The following is a 17,635-nucleotide window of genomic DNA, read 5'->3' on the forward strand; positions in this document are numbered from 1 at the left end:
TTTTGAATACAGCAGAGTTTTTAATAGGTGAATTTAGCACACTTATGTTTATTGATATGACATATATATTTATATTAACATATATTCTATTATCATGGTTTTTTTTTAAAGATTTTATTTACTTATTCATGAGAGACACAGAGAGGGAGAGAGAGAGAGGCAGAGACACAGGCGGAGGGAGAAGCAGGCTCCATGCAGGAAGCCCAACATGGGTCTCGATCCCGGGTCTCCAGATCCCAGGCCGAAGGCAGCGCCAAACCGCCAAGCCACCCAGGCTGCCCTATTTTCATGCTTTAAAAAAAAATATTTTATTTATTTGATAGAGTACAAGTAGGGGGAGTGGCAGGAGGAGAGAGAGGGAGAAGGAGGCCCCCCGCCAAGCAGGGAACCTGATGCAGGGCTCAATCCCAGGGTCCCAGGATGATGCCTGAGCTGAAGGCAAATGCTTAACCGACTGAACTATCCAGGTGCCCCTCATAGTTGTTGTTTTTTTTTTTTTAAGATTTTATTTATTTACTTGAGAGAGGGAGCAAGTGAGCACAGGAGCAGGGGGAGGGGCAGAGGGAGAGGAAGAAGCAGACTCCCTGCTGAGCAGGGAGCCTGACAGGGGGCTCATCCCAGAACCCAGAATCACAGCCTGAGCAGAAGGTACAACTATTTTCATAGCTTTTGAAAAATCACTATACTGCATAACTTTTTGCGCTATACAACCTTTTACTGTCATAATCAGAAAAGTTTGTATTTTTTTTAGTATTTATAACTACAAGTTTATATAATTACCTTAAGTTACTTCTTTAGTACTACCCTTTAATGAATAACAAAAATCTTCATTATAAACAATGACAAAATTTATAAATTTCCTTTTCTTACTCTTCCCTTCCCTCTCCTTTAGCACTCAATTATAGTTTATTATATTATTTTTATTGGAGTTTACTTTTATACTGTTTAATGTGACATATCTCTATTATTTGTCACTTTTAAATAATTTCATTTGAATGTCAGCTATTAAAGATGAGGAAGTAAATGTCATAGCCAAATTAGACTATTATTAGTCCTAAAATTCCATTGTAGGTCATATATGATTTAAATAATTTCTTTGTTCTCATGAAAAGGAAAAATAATTGGTAAGATATTCACTGTACGGGAATTCTTCTGAAATTTTGCTTTGAGAGGAGATTAATCATTTTGCTCAGCTTTATTTATATTAAGGCCACAATGGATATAAAAGGAATTCTAATATTTTAATTATGATTCCTCTGTCATTATTCCTTATGAAAAGCTCAGGATTACACTCAGAAATTAAATACTCAGAAATTAAATATGAAGAGCTATATTGAGGTATTCATCTTGGGCAAGATTTCCCACCTGCTATCTTTCACCGTTGTATTTTGAGGTAACTTTGCAGATGGAAAATGTTAAATACTTACTTAGGTTAGAGGCAGTGGATTTAAGATAACACTTTCTTTAGGCAATGATCAGGCTGTTCTATACATAAGGTAATGACATTGTTCCAAGTAATTTTCTTGAGCTTTTAACCAAGGTTGAACTTACTATTTTTTTGGAAGGATTTTTGGCTTGCAAATTTTCCTGAGTTAGTGGTTTTTAGTCTAGAAATGTCTGCCTTCTCTAATGGAATGATTAAAGGATCATGGGATTTGCCTAGCACTAAATGTACTGAGTGCCTGAGGCATATAACACAGTCACATGAGAAAGAGGAAAAAAAAAATCATTTAACCTTTTGGTACATGAGCTCATCTTTCAAGAAGCCTCCTATGCCAGATATCTTCCATTTGCCTTTCTAGATCATTCTCTACTTTTCTCTAGCCCTACTGCCTGAAAGAAGATAGAAAAAGCCAAATGTGATTATGGGACAGACATTCACAAGGAAAATGGCACAACAGAGGAACATACATGCCACATGGCTGTAAACATCACTATCATTTTCATTGTGTTCTCGGTGTACTAGTAGGGTATATATAATCACTGGATTATATACAGTGAGAATTAACATTTTGTTTATCTATTCACCAGTTAATAGACAAACCAAAACCAGTTAATTTTAACTGTTTCCAGTTTGCAATTATTATGAATAATGCTCCCATGAACATTCATGTAAATGTGTTTGTATGGACGCGTTTTCATTTCTTTTGGTTATATTCCTGGGAGTTGAATTGTTGGGTTACATGGAAGGTGTGTGTTTAACTTCTTAAGAATCTGACAAAACTATTTTCCACAGTGGTTGTATCATTTTACCTTCCTGTTAGCAATGAATAGGGGTTATAGTTTCTTCTCATTGTCACCAACACTTGGTACTGCCTGTCAGTAATGCCTTTTTCATTGTAGCCATTCTAGTGAGTGTGTAAAATCACTTTTGTTTTTCTTTAGCTTTTTATTTTGAAATAAATATAGATCCACAGAAAGTTGCAAAATTGTACAGAGAGGTCCTGTATACCCTTCAGTCAGTTTCTTCCAGTGGTTACATCTTATATAATTATAGCACAATTTTAAAACCAAGAAGCTGACCTTCCTACAATGTTTGCATTGAGTTTCATACCATATTATCACACCTGAAGATTCACATCTTGCTAGCGGTTTGTCCATGTTATTGATCATATTAAAGAATCAGCTTTTTGTTTCACCAATTTTCTTTTTTTGTTTTCAGTTTCATTCATTTACGCTCTTTATTATTTCCTACCTTCAGCTTGCTCTGGGTTTATTTTGTTCCTCCTTTTCTAGTTTCCTGAGGTGGGATCTTATATTACTGATTTGAAACTTTTCCATTTCTAATGTAAGCATTTACCGCGAAATATGTCCCTCTCAGCACTGCTTTAGCAGGATTCCAAAAATTTTGAACGTGAAGTATTAAATGTTCATGTAATTAAATATATTTTGAAAATTTCTCTTGCCATTTCTTCTTTGATCCGTAAGTTATCTAGAAATGTGTTGTTCAGTTTCCAAATGTTTGGAGATTTTACGATTATATTTCTGTTACTGATTTCTAGTTTGAATCTATTGTGGTCAGAGAACAAACTGTGCATGACTTCAATTCTTTCAAATTGGTTAAAGTTTCTTTTATGGCCCAGGATATGGTTTATTTTGATAAGTATTCTGTGAGTGCTTGAAAAGACTGTGTGTTTTGCTCTTGCTGAATGGAACATACTATAAATGTTGACTAGATCCTATTGGCTAATATTTTTCTATACCCTTGTAGATTTTTTTTCCGGTTGTTTTACCAGTTGTCAAGAGGACATGTGAAGTCTCCAACTATAATTATGGATTTGTCTATTTTTATTTTCAGTTCTATCAGTTTTTGCTTCACATACTTTGTAGCTCTTTTGTTTAGTGTGTACACATGTAAGATTGGTAGGTCTTCTTCTTGGTTTGACTCTTTTATCATTGTTTAATATTCCTTTCTGTATCTGATATTCTTTTCTCTGAAGTCTACTTTATCTGGTATATTAATACAGCCACTTCCGCTTTGTTTTGGTTAATGTATCAGGGTACATCTTTTTCCATTCTTATACTTTCCAACCTACTTCTATTGTGTTTGAAGTTAGTTTTTTTATACATAGGATACAGCTGGGTTGCTTTCCCTCACCCTGCCATCCTATTTCTTTAAACTGATGTATTTAGACAATTTTCATTTAATTATTGGTATGTTAGCCTCCCAATTTACTTATTGTTTTCTGTTACTCTCTCAGTTTTTGTTTCTGTTTTCTTTTACCTATCTTACTGACGGTTACTTACATTTTTTGAAGAATTTTTTAGAATTATGTTTTATCTATAGTGGTTGAGGTATTTTTAAGTGGTTGCTTTAAGTGTTACATTATATATATATTTTATGTAGAATGTTTACTTTTCTCTGTATTTATTTATTTTTTTAAAGATTTTATTTATTCGTTCATGAGAAACACACACACAGAGAGAGAGAGAGAGAGAGAGAGGGAGGCAGAGACACAGGCAGAGGGAGAAGCAGGTTCCCTGCAGGGATCCTGACGTGGGACTCCATCTTGGGTCTCCAGGATCACACCCTGGGCCGACGGCAGTGCTAAACCGCTGAGCCACACGGGCTGCCCTCCCTGTTTTTAATGCAATTATTTTAAATATTTCCTCTATATACATTAACAGCCACATCAGATAATGTTACAAGTTTTGCTCTGAATAGAAAGTCTATTATATTTATTTATATTTTATTCTTTCTATTGTTCTTTCTTCCTTCTGGATATTCCAAGATTCTTTCTTTCTTTTATAATTTCCTTTCTGTTTCAAGAACTTCCTTTAGCTATTCTGTTAAGGTTTGCGGATGACAAATTCTCTTACTTTTTCTTTATCTAACAATATCTTTATTTCTGATTCATTCCTAAAGGATATTTTCACTAGATAAGAGATCTGGGTTAACAGTTCTTTTCTCCTAGTATTTTTTTAAAAAATATTTTATTTATTTATTCATGAGAGATACATACAGAGAGAGAGGCACAGATACAGGCAGAGGGAGAAGCAGGCTCCATGTAAGGAGCCCGATGTGGGACTCAATCCCACGTCTCCAGGATCACACCCTGGGCTGAAGGCAGCACTAAACCGCTGAGCCACCCAGGCTGCCCTTCTCATAGCATTTGAAGAATGCAAAACATGTGACACTTCCTCTGGCTTCCATGATTTCTGGTGAAAAAAAGCTATTGTTGCTTGATTGCTTTTTCCTTATAGATAAGATGGCAGTACTCTGCTTTCAAGAGTTTGCCTTTAGTTTTTTTGTTTTGTTTTTATTTGTTTTATTTGTTTTTATTTGTTTTATTTGTTTTGTTTTGTTTTTATTTGTTTTATTTGTTTTTATTTGTTTTTATTTGTTTGTTTTTTCATTTGTTTTTATTTAATATCAGTAAGGCTGTAGATTTTTTTTTTTTAAAGATTTCATTTATTTATGAGAGACAGGGAGAGGCAGAGACACAGGCAGAGGGAGAAGCAGGCTCCCTGCAGGGAGCCCAGTGTGGTACTCAGGAGTCCAACCAGAATGCCCAAGATCAGGCCCTGAGCCGAAGGCAGAAGCTCAATCACTGAGTCACCCACGTGTCTGTCTTTAGTTTTTAGAAGTCTGAATATGATGTATCACAGAGCAGATTTCTTAGCATTTATCCTGTTTGGGGCTCACTAGCCACTTGAATCTTTGAGTTTATAACTTTTGCCAAAATTGGGAAATTTTCAGTGGTTATTTCTTTGAATATTTTTTTCAGCCCTATCCTTCTTCCCCTTTTCTCTTGAACTTTGATGACACAAAGGTTAGATCTTCTGTTATAGTCTCACAAGTCCCTGTGGCTTTGTTCATTTTTTAAAGTCTATTTTCTTTCTGTTACTCAGATTGGGTAATTTCTATTGTATCTTCATGTTCACTGATTCTTTTCTCTGTTCTCTCCATTCTGCTGGTGAGCCTATCCTTTGAAGATTTTTGTTTTTAAAATTTCGGTTATTGTATTTTTTAGTTCTAAAACATCTATTTGGTTCTTCTTTACAGTTCTTTTTCTTTGGTGAGACTTTCTGTTTTTCCATTTGTTCCAAGCATGTTCATAATTGCTTGCTGAAGCATTTTTATAATGGTTGCTTCAAAGTCTTTTTCAGATAATTTGATTATCTGTATCATCTCAGTGTTGGTGTCCCTTGTCTTCTCATTCAAGTTCAGATTTTCCTGGTTCTTGATATAACAAGTGACTTTTTATTGTATTCTGGACATTTTGGGTATTATAAGACTCTGGATCTTGTTTAAATCTTCTGCCTTAGCAGGCTTCCCCTGGTACTGTGTTAATAGGGAAAGTGAGGTTTCCATGTAATTATTGGCAGGTTAGGTGTGACTCTGGCTTCTGATTAGCCCAGAAGAGAGAGTGTCTTGTTACTTTTGAGTGGGAGTGGAAGTTCAGGCTTTCTACATGACACCCTAGGATAGGGAAGGTTCATTACTGTCAGACGGGCATAGAAGTCCTGGCTTTTGGGGATCCCTGGGTGGCTCAGCGGTTTAGCACCTGCCTTTGGCCCAGGGCAAGATCCTGGAGTCCCGGGATCGAGTCCCGTGTCGGGCTCCCAGCATGGAGCCTGCTTCTCCCTCCTCCCGTGTCTCTGCCTCTCTCTCTCTCTCTCTCTATCATAAATAAATAAATAAATAAATATTAAAAAAACAACAAAAAAAAAGAAGTCCTGGCTTTCCACTAGGCCTTCACTGATGTCACCCTGCCTTGGAGGTAAAAAGGTACCTCAGGTAGAGGTCACTTTTGGGCAACAGGTTTGAACAATGGAATGTACAGCAAGGCAAAAGGGCCCAGAGTGACCCCAAGCCCCTGGCTGAATACAGACAGCTCTATCAAGAGATCCACCTCAAAACATCTATAGGCCCTAACTAGCCAACAGGCTACTTACAACTTGGTACAGATACCTAGGGAAAATTTCATAGGTCCATCCCCATACCTCACCTCCCTGCTTTAAATACAGTTCCACTCACTGCCTCCTTACAGACAGTTTCTCCTTTGCTGTCCTGCCCTGCCCTCTCTTATGGATGCATTCAATAAATTTCTATCTCCTTTGTTCTGCCTCTGATAAACCTTTCACCACCACCGCCCCCCATGCCCACTTCCACCCCATCAGTTTGCTCCACATTTGGGGACTCCCATCTGATTGAGAGAGACACACACCTCACTGTAGCTCCCACATGGCCTCTACTCTGTCTCCTCAGACACCATCTCTGTAGGGAGGGACAGAGATACCCTGTTAATGTTGGGTAGGTGGGTGGGAGTTCAGGCTCTGTTGTTCCCATAGAGTCTAGGAGGAAGGTCTTATTCCCACCAGGTAGGGATAAAAGTCCTGATTTTCCACTAGGCCATTTCTGGAAAGAAAGGAATACACTAGAACCTCTGAAATCTTTCCCATCCCTGTAATTCTGAACTTTATATAGAGGAGAAAGTGAAGATTTGCATTTCTTTGAGGAGGAGGAGAGACAGTTGTCTATGTGTGAGAAGGCTTTATAGAAGCACTGCCCCTGACCCAGTATTTGCCTTCTGAAATCTCAGGGGTTCTTTCACTTGAGTCATATGGGGAACTGTAATGAAAATATTTTCATTTGTCTTAACAGTTTGGCTTTCTGAGCAAAGAAAGCTGGAACCTCCGTTAAAGGACATTAACCTTGGAAATTAAAGGGTAATTTACTAGCCAGAGACCTCTAAAGGCATTTAGATTGTTTCCCTGTATTTGCATTTCAAAGAGGGATGAAAAGGGTCAGTTGCTTACATTCCAAAGGACTGTAAAAGCCAAGGTTTCTCTCCAGCTCAGGGGTGGAGTGGGGCAAGATGTGACCTATTTATACTCTCAGATTAATAATTTGAGAGTTCCTCTTCCGCAGTATAAACTGTTGTGTCTCTCTTGATGGGATCGGGGACCCCAAATGTGGGGCAATGGTCCAGGAGAAACTGGTGTGACGCAGAACAAAGGAGACAGAAGTTTACTGAATCCATCTGCAAGGAACAGTGGGTAAGACAGCAAAGGAGAGACTATTTGCAAGGAGGCAGTGAGTGGAGCTGTACTTAGTGCAGGAAGGTGAGGAGTTATTGGGACGTATGGAATTTTCCTTTTTGGTAACTGTGCCTGGTTCTAAGTAGCGCATTGGTCAGTTAGGGCTTATGGATATTCTGAGGTGGGTTGTCTGATGGGCCTGTCAGTATTCTGCCAGGGGGAGGCTGTGGGCCCTTCTGCCCTCATCAACCCTCCATTGCTCAAGCCTGTTGCCTATAAGCGGCCTCTACATAAACCCCTCACGTGCAGGATGACATCTGGCTTTCTTTGTGTTGCCTGTGGAGTACTGGGTGTAGGAATGGACACAGTTAATAATAATTGAGATCACTGCTCCAGAAACCTCATTATTTGCTTTCAGGATAAAATGATCAAATATAGATACACTCACCACAAAGGGAAGGATACACTCGTGCTGATTTTGCACCACATATAAGCTGAAGAGGGACATGCGGCTGGGGCCCATCAAGCTGCAGGCTAGAGAGAAAAAGTTCTGCAGAGCCTCACAGAGGTTGGAGCGTATGTCAGCCCAGGAATGTAGAGCAATTTGCACAATGAGAAGCCTTGGAGGTTGCTGGTAAAGCTGCGCGGGATTAGAGGGTCCTTTACCACTACTTCGTCCATGATACATGGTTACAGACCAGAAGTGGAACTGAAGCCACTACCTGGATATTCTCTATACCTACAGGGAAGGAAAGAGAAATCACTGGGTTTCATAAAACTAAAAACAAAACAAACAAACAAAAAAAACCGAAATTATGCTTGGTTTAAATGATGAACACAGGACTAGAGCACTAAGTCCAGAAAGGAGTCAGACTGGGTACTAACTCAAATTCCTAGGCTATCCCATCTTAACAGCTCCCAAGGAATCTAGATGTTTATCTGTAATGCAAGGCTGAGACTGCTTACAGATGCTGAGTGGAACTAAAAAAGAGACACAAAGGCCAAATTTCAGTCTCAAAGTAAGCTATCTGCCCTCATAAACTTTATTTATCAGCATTTATTTTACTACATTTTATAATTTCTTTTTTTAAAATTTTTATTTATTTATGATAGTCACACACACACACACAGAGAGAGGCAGAGACATAGGCAGAGGGAGAAGCAGGCTCCATGCACCGGGAGCCCGACATGGGATTCGATCCTGAGTCTCCAGGATCGTGCCCTGGGCCAATGGCAGGCGCCAAACCGCTGCGCCACCCAGGGATCCCTTATAATTTGTTTCTATGACTGTCTCTCTCACTACACTGTGAGCTTCCCAAGGCTGGAGAACTTGTCTTGTCAATTTTATCTACGAGTGTTTAGCACAGTATTTATTTGGTACGCAGTAATTCTTAAAAATAAAAATATGACCAAGTTTTCTCCCACAAGACCTATTCAAGACCCTTTATGACTTGATCTTCAGTCTTATTGGAGGCTATTCTCCACCTCAAGTTTTTCACTGAAATAAAACCAAATATACCATTCACTTCAGTGTGTTTGCTGTACTGTTTTCTCTGTCTTTAATACCATATTTTCTTTCTTTCTGGCTATTCACACTTATTTCAGGGCTCAGATTCAGAAATGAGAAAAATGAGTACACAGAACCGATATTAGGAATGAGAACATCTGTAGATCCTTATAAGTGCTCAAACATGGGAAGGATTGTGGAAGGCTATAACTAACAACTTTATGCCAATAAATTTGATAAGGTGGACAAATCACTAGAATATATCTAACCAATACTAGATAAAAAAGAAAATTAAAAAACCAAAATAGTCTGTAGCTATTAAATAAATTTAATTAGTAGTAAATATCTTCCCACAAAGTAAACTACAAGGCTGGATGATTCCACTGATGAGTTCCATCAAATTCTCAAAGACCAAGAATTTCAATCCTAAATAAAGTCTTTCAGAAAATAGAAAAGGAATTACTGCTCTATTAGTTTTACTAGGTTAACATAACCTATGATACCAAAATCAGATAAGAATATTTATTATAAGAGAAAATTATGGGGCAATCTCACCCACAAATCTAGATGTAAAAATCCTGAACAAAATATGAGTAGGAAAGAGCAATATATGAAACAAGTAATACAACATGACCAAGTTGGGTTTATCACAAGAATAAAACAGTGATATAAAGTTAGACAGTCACTGTAATTCATCGCATTAAAAGATTAAATGAGAAAAATGATATGATCATCTCATTAGATTCAGAAGCTTTTGCTAAAATTCAACATTCAGGCATGATAGACTCTTAAACTAGGAATAGATAATAGAAACAATCTTGGGGGACCTGGGTGGCTCAGGTGATTAAGTGTCTGCTTTCGGCTCAGGTCATAATCTCAGGGTCCTGGGATCAAGCCTTGCATCAGGCTCTTGGCTCAGCGGGGAATCTGCTTTTCCATCTCCCTCTGTACTCTCTCTAGCTCTTGCTCTCTCTCAAGTAAATTAAAAAAAATTTTAAAGAAATAATCTCATAAAAAATGTTTACAAAAATCTAGAACAAATATCTTTTTTTTAGAGGGGAGGAGGGGCAGAAGGAGAGATAATTTTTTTTTTAAGATTTAATTTATTTATTCATGAGACACACACACACACACAGAGAGAGAGAGAGAGAGAGGCAGGGACATAGGCAGAGGAAGAAGCAGGCTCCATGTACGGAGCCCAATGTGGGACCTGATCCGGGGAGTCCAGGATCACACCCTGGGCTGAAAGCAGGCTCTAAACTGCTGAGCCACCCGGGCGTCCTGAGAATCTTAAGCAGGCTCCACACCCAGTGCAGAGTCCAACGTCAAGGCTTGATCTCACAACCCTGATATCGTGACCTGGGCAGAAGTCAGGAGTCATGTGCTTAACTGACTGAGCCACCCAGGCATCCTAAGAGCAAATATCATTCTTAACAGTGATGTTCAAGACTTTCCATCCAAGACAAGAAGACTGTTCTCATCACTTCTATTCAACACTGAGGTGAAGGCAACATTAAGGCAAGATAAATAAATATAATGCATTGCAGTGGAAGAAAGAAAACTGTTATTGTTTGTAAATGATATGATTGTATATATGGAAAATCTAAAAGAATTTACAGTTTTATAATTTTCCCCAAAAGGTCTCATCTTTTGTTAAACTTTATACTTAGAAATCTTATTTTTTAATGTTAATTTACATTAAATCTTTTTAAATTTCATTTTTAGTTGTTGCTAATACATAGAAATAAAACTGATTTTTGTATACTGATTTTGTATTTAACAAGCTTACTGTACTCTCTTACTAATTATAATAATTTATATGTAAATCCTTTTGGAATTTTTGTCCATAATCATATAAGCTGTGAATAATGACATACACCAGGATACATGAACAAAGTCAGATCATACCAGCAAAAGACTATTCATACCAATCTTGTTCACAATCACTGTAAATTGCAAACAACACAAATGTCAATCAACATTAGAGTAGATAAATTCTGGTATATTTATACACTTAGCAATAAAAATGAAATAGTTATATACAACAACATGGATGATTCTAAGAAACATAAGCAAGACACAAAGGATACATATAGTACAATTTCACCTACACAAGACTTTAAAAATAAGCACAAATAGTTATATTATGTACATAATGATTAAACTATTTTTAAAAATCAAGAAAATGACTATCATAAAATTAGGGTAGTGATTTTCTCTAAAAAGAAGGGGAGCATCATGATGAGAAGGGACAGAAGAGGAGGTTTTGGGTATTGGCAATGTTCTATTTCTTGACCTTTATTGTGGTTACCTGGGTGTTCACTTTATAATTATCAAGCTGTATGTTCATATTTTATGAAATGTTCTCTATATATGTTATATTTAATAATAAAAATACTTTTAAAAAGAACATTAGGATAAGCATAAAAGGAAATATTTTTTATTTATTTACTTTTAAAGGTTTTATTTACTTGAGAGACAGAAAGCACAATCAGGGAGAGGGACAGAGGGAGAGGAGAGAGGGGCAGAGGGAGAGGAAGAAGCAGACTCCCTGCTGAGCAGGGAGCTCTATTCAAGGCTCTATCCCAGGACCCTGGGATCATGACCTGAGCCAAAGGCAGATACTTAACCAAATGAGCCACCCCAAGGAAAATATTTTTTAGATTAAAAAATCATCTCTGGGAACTAAAATAACTCTATATAATTGTCTGTTAGCTAAATAATGCAGGGAAAAGAAAAACTTATTTCATTTCCCCAAGTCCAAGAGAAATATTATATTATTTACGATAATTTTCAGAAACCCTTTGGAATTTGGGATCTTGGAAAGTGATCTGAGTGCACAGATAAATGTGTTCATCAAAATTAATCTGTGAAGTTATTTCCCTTCAAACTTTCCTTTTTGGTTAGTGGAACTCAGCATTTGTTCATTCAACAATATTTTATTGAGTTCCAATTATGTGTTGGGTACAGCTGAACAAATAAGTAAATGAATATGCTAACCTATTAAAAGTACTCTTGAACTAGAAATCCAAATCAATGACTAATGTATTCAGCAAGAAAGCACATATCATATCTTTTAACTCTACTTTTAAATTAAGTGGATGAGATCAATGTAATGCTGAATTTGAGATCAACACATGGATTCACACAGACAGGCCCCCAGACAGAGGTCTTATTTAATGTAGAAAGTGCTTTTAGTCCCCCTCTCCAGCTTCTGTTGGAAGCTGATCCAAAATTAGAAAGCAGTATGACAGTTAAGGCATAGAAAGGATGCTTGCTCCATCATAAGTTATCCCATGAGAAGAACACAAGCACAAGCAGTGTTCAAACTATTTTTGATAATTTTTTTACAAAGAAATAGAATATTCTGATATCCAATGTTTCTAACATTTTACATTATAGTATGCTCAACAGGTACGAGTTTACTATTTTTTATTTCCCACTTATAGCTGATAATATGACAGATTTAAACATTTTGACAGTTTTGAAAGGTTCTGAGACAAATGTAACTTTTCCCCATTGATGGTTAAGATCACTTTGAACGGTTTCAGCTTGCACAAGTCATTTTTAGATTCCACACTTGAGCCCAATTTCAAGACCGTACCTCAAATGAGGTAAGAGGCAGCTCTCTTCCCTCTACTTTCAAACATGATCAATTAATGCAGCTGATGTATCTGGGCATAATACTAAGCAGAATCTGGCTATTTTTCAACCTATAACTTTTCATTTTTACTCAAGCACCCACTTATTGGTGTCTCCCTGCAAATTGGTTAAACCTGGAACTACGCCTTGACCTACCAAAAGCCATCAAGTTACTCCCTTACCAAAAGTCCTTCAATGGCTTCCAATTACATTTAGAACAAAATACTTATTCTGGCACCGAAGTGCTGCATGTACCTCCTTCCCAAGTCTCCAACCTCATGCCATGCCATCCCCTGCCCCCCTTCCACCCTATCCTGGTCCTGAGGCACCTTTCAGGTCCATAAGCGCATGGGCCTCTCACTGTGGCTCCTTGCAGCTGCTGGAAGTTCTTTTACATCATTACTCTTCTTAACCGGACTTGTCCTTTAGGTCTCAGACTTTAGGTCTTAATAGGTTAGGGCCCTTTATAGGCCCTCACAAAAGCTTTCCTATAGCCTTTATATAAAGCTCCTAGGATACTGTATGTGATAAACGATTCAATGGGTTCTCCCTCTTGCAGGGTCACACTAAAAATATCTTGGATCCTGGGGATGGATCCCTGGATGGCTCAGCGGTTTAGCTCCACCTTTGGCCCAGGGCGGGATCCTGGAGACTCTGGATCGAGTCCCACATCGGGCCCCGTGCATGGAGCCTGCTTCTCCCTCTGCCTGTGTCTCTGCCTCTCTCTCTCTCTGCGTCTCTCTTATGAATAAATAAATAAAATCTTAAATTTTTTTTCCTTGGATCCTAAGCACTTCTGCCTTCGTGAGGCACTTCACTAAAAAATAATAATAATAATAAAAATTAACTAATAGGTTCTCGTGGGCCGTAAAACGTTCACTTTTCTAAGTTAAAACAAACAAACAAACAAACAAACATGTTCTTTGGCCTTAAAGAGTCACTGTTTTCTTGACTTTACAAGAAGTTCGAACATGGTCTTGGTTTCCGCCCACTTGGCCCCAAAGCGTGGTCGAGGGGCCTAGGCACGGCGCCTCCGCCTCCGGAGCCTGCAGGTTGGCGGCCCAGCCGCGAGGCCTGGGAGCGCCCACCGAGGGGACGCGGCGTCGCGGCCCTTCAGACACTCGCAAGGAGAAGCCGCTCGGCCGGCGGTGGCTGAGGACTGGTGTGCGTCGGCGCTGCCTCGGCCCGGACCACCAACACCTACCTGAGGGCCGCCCCGGCTCGGCTGAAGCCCACCCTTCGCGGCGCTCTCCACCCGCTCCGGGCTGTCCTCCCGCTAAGGCCATCAGCCCTCCTTCTGCCCCCACGCAGGGAAAAGTGAGGTTGTCACTCCTTCCTCGGGAAGGCAAAGCCCCCATTACCTGGGCCTCCTGGCTATCGGAGTGCGCCTGCGCCGAGGAAAGCGCGGGTCAGACGGAGGTCGTCTGCGCAGGGCTGCTCACTGCGCGCGCAGCCTCCGGGGCCGCCTCGGCGTCTACCTCAGCACCGCAGTCTCCGAGACCCCAGGCCGCGGGGGAAAATGGCCCCACTTTGGCCCCGAGGTAGGGTTTTGGATCTCTGTGGAGGCTGTTGGGCTAACCTTGACACTTCCTCGTTAGCCTACTCCCGTCCCCAGTCACACATTCCTGTAACGCCCCTCCCCCCGACTTTCCAGTGGCACCTCCACTGTGTCCTTAGCTTTAACCTTTCTCTTCCACATCATTCATTCACTTGTTGAGTCGGGTCACTCTTTTATTCAATAAATATTTGTTGAGGGCACACTATGTGCCAGGCACTGTGCTATGGTTGGGGTACAGTGGACACACATGCCCTCATGGAAGTTAGAGTTTAGTCGACTTTTCAAGAAACCCAAGTTTTCCAACCTCTACCTTCCAAGAGGGTTTGCCCCGCTCTACTCACGCTCATTCCCACTTGTTAGCTGTTGATTCCTATAGTCCCTTTGACAAAATCCAGTTGACATAGGCATGTCCTGGGCCTTACCAGTCGGCTGGTCAGGTCTCCAACTCTGGCTGAAGGGGAATTATCTGAATTAGCCCAAAAGAGAGGAAAAGATAATGCTAATACCAAACCAGAAGTGGACAAGCACTTTCTCCTCTCTCCCTCTATTTATTTATTTATTTATTTATTTGATTTATTTATTTATTTGATTTATTCGTGAGAGACACGGAGAGAGAGAGGCAGAGACACAGGCAGAGGGAGAAGCAGGCTCCACACAGGGAGCCCGACGTGGGACTCGATCCAGGGTCTCCAGGATCAGGCCCTGGGGGGAAGGCGGCGCTAAACCGCCGAGCCACCAGGGCTGCCCTCTCCCTCTTTATTATTGTCATCTGTCCCCATCCCCCACCCAGTTCATTGGCTGCTGTGCAGGTAGGGGGAGAGGAAATCAGTTTACCAGTAAGTGATTCAGGACAAATTAGAACCAATAGGAAAAGAGCCACCTGCCGATGTTTTAGTCCTACTAAACCAATTTTGCTCCCTTCAACTGCTCCTCAGAGTAAAATCAGAAGCAGCCTGGGTGGCTCAGCGGTTTAGCGCCACCTTCAGCCCAGGGATTGATCCTGGAGACCCGGAATCGAGTCCCCACGTCAGGCTTCCTGTATGAAGTCTGCTTCTTCCTCTGCCTCTCTCTCTCTCTCTGTTTCTCATGAATAAATAAATAAATAAATCTTAAAAAAAAGAAGAAGAAGAAGAAGTAGCCCAGGCTCCTGGGTGTAATCTGGTCAAGAGACTTCTTGTATTTTAATATAAAGTGTAGCTTCTCAACATATCTTCTTTCTTACATACTCCAAATTTGTCTCCCTGCCTCTAATCTCCAGTTTATCCCATACACTCATGTTAGAATTATTCTTGTAAAAATATATTTGATCATGTCATTCTTTGCTTACACATTGTTTTGTTTTTGTTTCTCTTTCTTGTTTTGGTTTGGTTACAAGGTCTGTTATAACTATAACTATCTTAGCAGGCTCAACACCAACACTATCCTCACTCTAATTGCAAATTATATCCCATTTGCACATCCCTATTGCTCCCAGCTACAATAAGTTTCTCTTTTCCTCTATAAATTGTTTTATCCATCTGGAGTAGCATTTATTGGATAATGTGCCAAAGATTGGGCTAGATGTGGGGAACTATGACATAATTTCCTCAAGACCCTTCTAAACTCTGAGGATCACAAACTGCCAAGAAAGCAACCTGCATATATATATGGGCATGCTTCCTAGAGAAAGAGATTATCATTCTGAGCTTAATCAATAGAGTGAATAGGAGTTAGCCAAGCAAAGGAAATGGAGAACATTCTATGCAGAGGGAATTCTGAGGAAATGAAGAAGCTCAGCTAGTCCAGAGCATAGTGCATGGAAGAGGTAGATAAGGGGCCAGAATATGTAAGGTCTTGCGGACTATATTAAGGATTTTGGATTTCATCCCATAATGAAGGTATGGTGGCGAGCTGGACTGAAGTATTTGAAGCAGAGAAGTGATCTGATTTGTGTACTGGAGAGAACAGTCTATTGCCCTGAGAGGAATGGATTAGGGATTGGAGTTGGGGTGGTGGTGGCTAGTGATGGAAGCAAGACTGGAGTAAGAAGTAGCCCAGGCAAGAGATGATGGTGGCTTGAATTAGGTGTTAGTAGGGGGTTGCAGAGATGTAATGGAGACATTTAGTAGTTAAAATGAATAGGTATTGGTAAATAATTAGATTGATTAGGAGGAAGCCAGAACAACAGAGCCTAGAACATAGTAGGCATTCGATGAATATTTATTGAAGAATGAATACAAATATTCTGGCTTGGATAGCTGGAAAGATAATGGTGCTATATACAGATATAAGAAACGTTGGTTCTACCAGTTACCCAGGCTAGTGTAGGAGTAAGGATGACAGTTTGATTTTGGACATGTTGAAAGCAAAGTGCCTGTAGGATACTGAGTGGAGATGTTCCATAGGCAGTTAGATGTATGTGTCAGTACCTGAAGAGAAAAATATGAACTGGATATGTAGATTTAAGAAATAGATATTAATTAAATTAGTATGAGTGAGACAGCTTAGAGCAATGATTTTTTTCAAAGTAGGGATCTCAACCCATTAATAGTAAAATCAATTTAGTGGTCGCAACAAACATTTTAAAAATGAAATAGAATAAAATGCAATGCCATAGAAAATATCGGGGTTTAGCTCCTGAATTAAAGAAATATAGTGTATGACTTTGTGAAAGTTTACTTCACTAATATATTACAAATGTATTTAAGTATGACTAGGTGGCAATATAAAAAAGAACTTGCATGTTGCTGTCAAAAAATTTGAAAAAGATTTTTGAAAAAAATCAAGAGACAAAAAAATCAATATCTAAACTATGTTCAGAGAAGGGACTAAGGTCTAAGTTAGATTGCTGACAAGCAGTTAGGGAGAGGCATGTATGGGTGCCAGAGGAATTAGCTCAGAGGAGGACCTATTGTGTTGAGGCTGGTGTGTTAGGAAAAATGTTTCAGAGAGACTTGATGTATCAATCTCAAATGTCTATTTTCCCTTCTAGACTTAAGCAATTTGAATTCAGGAACCATGTTTTGTGGGTCTCTGCACAGGGGCCATGCTAATCTTCTCTGTATTGTTACTATTTTAGTATATGTGCTGCCAAAGCCCAGAAACTATGTATTAAATTATTTTCTTATCTCTGGTACTTAAAAAAATGCCTACCACATAGTAGGTCCTCAATAGCTGTTGAATGAATAAACCACAGTGTGCACTTTAGATGGATTACTCTGATGGAAATCTGGAAAGGGAGAGGTTAGAGGCAGGTTTTTTTTTTTTTTTAATGAGACTATTGCATAGTCTAAGTGAACAATAATAAAGTCATGAACTTTATGGAAAGAAAAGGACAAATTTAAGTTATTTAGGAGGCAGAATTAACAGGTCATGATGACTGCTTACATGTGAACGTTATAGCCAGCCTCCAGGATGGCCCCCTGTAATCTTTGTATTCCACTCTTGTGTAGTCCCTACCCACA

General features: G+C 39.3%; 2 protein-coding genes and 1 non-coding gene across 17 annotated transcripts in view; 1 reads left to right on the forward strand and 2 right to left on the reverse strand.

The window, feature by feature from the left end:
* The window catches only part of M1AP (meiosis 1 associated protein), a 78,856-nt gene extending 64,744 nt beyond the window's left edge, over window positions 1–14,112 (reverse strand). For 9 of the 10 annotated variants that reach the window (XR_012004270.1, XR_012004268.1, XR_012004269.1 and 6 more), the window contains exons 1-2: window positions 13,996–14,112; window positions 7,934–8,224 (exon numbers count right to left, since the gene is read on the reverse strand). Coding sequence is in view for 6 of the 10 variants with exons in the window: in XM_072769937.1 (XP_072626038.1) it covers window positions 7,934–8,173 (240 nt within the window). In the remaining 4 variants the exon portion in view is untranslated. The other variant, XM_072769933.1, reaches the window with a different exon arrangement.
* Window positions 14,021–17,635, forward strand: part of SEMA4F (ssemaphorin 4F) — a 31,388-nt gene continuing 27,773 nt past the window's right edge. For all 6 annotated transcript variants that reach the window (XM_072769892.1, XM_072769895.1, XM_072769893.1 and 3 more), the window contains exon 1: window positions 14,021–14,175. The gene's annotated coding sequence lies outside the window, so the exon portion shown is untranslated. The remainder of the gene's footprint in view (window positions 14,176–17,635) is intronic.
* LOC140601975 (U6 spliceosomal RNA) lies at window positions 17,168–17,270 on the reverse strand. Its single transcript, XR_012005035.1, has one exon. It is a non-coding gene; the product is annotated as a U6 spliceosomal RNA (small nuclear RNA).

Source organism: Canis lupus, chromosome 12, assembly GCF_048164855.1.
Source record: "Canis lupus baileyi chromosome 12, mCanLup2.hap1, whole genome shotgun sequence".
Lineage (NCBI taxonomy): Eukaryota > Metazoa > Chordata > Mammalia > Carnivora > Canidae > Canis > Canis lupus.